Source organism: Myotis davidii, unplaced genomic scaffold (genome assembly GCF_000327345.1).
Source record: "Myotis davidii unplaced genomic scaffold, ASM32734v1 scaffold539, whole genome shotgun sequence".
Classification (NCBI taxonomy): Eukaryota; Metazoa; Chordata; class Mammalia; order Chiroptera; family Vespertilionidae; genus Myotis; species Myotis davidii.
The window spans coordinates 70,428-72,621 of NW_006290028.1; the positions used below are offsets into that span (position 1 = coordinate 70,428).

Genomic DNA, 2,194 nt, shown 5'->3' on the forward strand with positions numbered 1-2,194 from the left:
TTACAGAAAATGGATGGAAACAGCTACAATCTCCACTCACCCACCCACACTTACTGTGGCTTTACCCGCCACCTCCAGCGCCAAGCCTACTCGCTCTGCGCTCACCCCACCAAGGAAGGGAAGGGGAGATTTTCAACAAATGAGGACACAGACTCGGACATGAACATCTCCCTACACCGGGCTATTGGCTTGGTCCACCTGTCACCTCCACAACCATCGCAAAGCCTGCTCCATGGCAACACCACACCCAAAGAGGCTGCCGAAACCAGACTCACTCAAAAGGTTACGGGCATTTTCCTGGGAAACGTGATCTGAGCAACCAGAGAGTATAGAGTTCCAACTTTATGCGAGGTTTGCCCATGTGCACCCCAAGACCATCCTGTTGCCTGACCGCAACATCCCCCCGATCAGCACTCTCGGAGGCAAGGCCCCGTCACCGCAACAAGGAGGCGGAGGAAGGACCAGCGAGGCCACAGCGCCTGGGAAGGTGAGCGTTAGCACGAGTCCGCCTCCCGCCTCTCTCAAGGACGTTTCGCGCCATCTCAGCGATGGCGGAGGACCTCACACAGAGGCCAGCCGGATGCCCCCCCAGCCCCAGAACTGCTCCCCGATGGGTTTTACTTGTGGCCAGAGCTCCTCCTTGAGTTCTTTCAGCTCCAACTGACGCTTCCTGCTCTGGGCGCCGCAGCGGCTCTGAAGGGCTGTGCGGGCCCCCACGTTGCAAACCTGCAGCGAGCCCAGAGGGGCATCCACTTGGGGACCCTCCTACACGCGCACATCGCGCAGCAGCCCCAGGGGCGAGGCACCCCAAGGCCATCAGGGAAGGTGGAAACCAGCATTTTGCTTAATAGGAGGGGCCTCTTCTCTTTCTCCCAGAGCACCTATAGCACTAGGTAGTTGCTCAACGTGCCTTCCAAAGACATAGGAAGACAGGGGCCGACAGGGCCTGCACTTGGACACCAGCAGGCTCCCGGGAAGCGGCCTCCCGTCTGGCTGGGCCCGGGCAGTGTCCGCACGTGGGGCTTCCCCTCCGATGCCACATTTCGGTTGGGCCTGAGAACAGACTCGGACCCCATCATGCTGAGGGTGCCTGTGAGGTCAACTGTGTACGTGGGAAACATACGGGCCTCGGGGACACAACACGCCTGGGCTTGGTGCTAACGCGTCATTCACAGGTGGCTCCAGGGCCGGGCCCTGAAGATCTCGTGCTGGTCGTGTCTTGGACGTCTTATCGCCCCGCAAGCGCCTGGTGCTGTGGTTTGCGGTCTGAGGAGCAGTTAGGCCTCGAAGGCCCGGCCTCAGATGTATGCACTCCGCACCCCGATCTCCCGCCTTCCCCACTCGGCGGCGGCGACCAGTTTCCCGCCCCACGGCCCGACCAGAGGTTGGTGGCAGTTGAAGGCAGTTGGGACCGGCCCAAGCAGGTTGGAACCGGTCTGAGCCGGGCCGGAGGAGGAAGGGGGGAGGGAGAGGCCGCCTCGCGCTCTCCCTGCGCGCGTGACTCACGCTGGCCGCTGACGTCAGGCGTGCGCGCGCGGCGGGGGGGGCTCTACGTACGTGTAGTGCTGCGGTTTCTCGGGCTGTGCCTGCAAATAGATGAAACTCATATTTTAATCACCAGAATTTAGAGTCTAGTCCAGTGATGGCGAACCTTTTGAGCTCGGCCTGCCTCTTCGCCGCTCCCCTTTTATTATTCAGTCTGCGCGGTCCGCGCCGAGGACTCAGTGCGCCTGCGCCGCGCCACGAGAACGTGAAGACCCCCCGCATGGCGGCAAGGGTTGCTGGGAGTTGTGGTCCTCGGTTCGGCTGGAATTTTACCGTCGGCCGAGGGTTGCTGCCAAAGGAACGGACCACAATACCCAGGGATCCTTGCAGACGGTGTCCCGGATGCGGAGGGCCCGCGGCTGCTTTTGGGAATTGCAGTCCGGCCGTGTTTCTCCCTAACGCGGTTCCAGTTTCGTAGGGGTACTTTTCCTTGAAACTGGAGCCCCTGCTGTAGATGGGGCCCAGAGCTAGGGAGGCCCTGGTGACTTCTGTGAAACAGTTCCAAGTGTAATTTTACTGCCAACAGTGGAGTAATTACCTCGGCTCCAGGCTTGGTATACCTTGGGCTCGGTTCAGAGGCCGGCCCCTTGCAGAGCTTAAGAAGCTTGTGTCCTCCGTTTGTGCTGCAGGCGCCTGGGCTGCGCCAACG

At 60.9% G+C, this 2,194-nt stretch overlaps 1 protein-coding gene across 1 annotated transcript in view; it reads right to left on the minus strand.

The window, feature by feature from the left end:
• UNK (unkempt family zinc finger) overlaps positions 1–1,607 on the minus strand; it is a 23,449-nt gene extending 21,842 nt beyond the window's left edge. Inside the window, exon 1 of the mRNA XM_006762789.1 lies at positions 1,558–1,607. Coding sequence (XP_006762852.1) covers positions 1,558–1,607 — 50 coding nt within the window. The remainder of the gene's footprint in view (positions 1–1,557) is intronic.
• Positions 1,608–2,194: the final 587 nt, after the last annotated feature.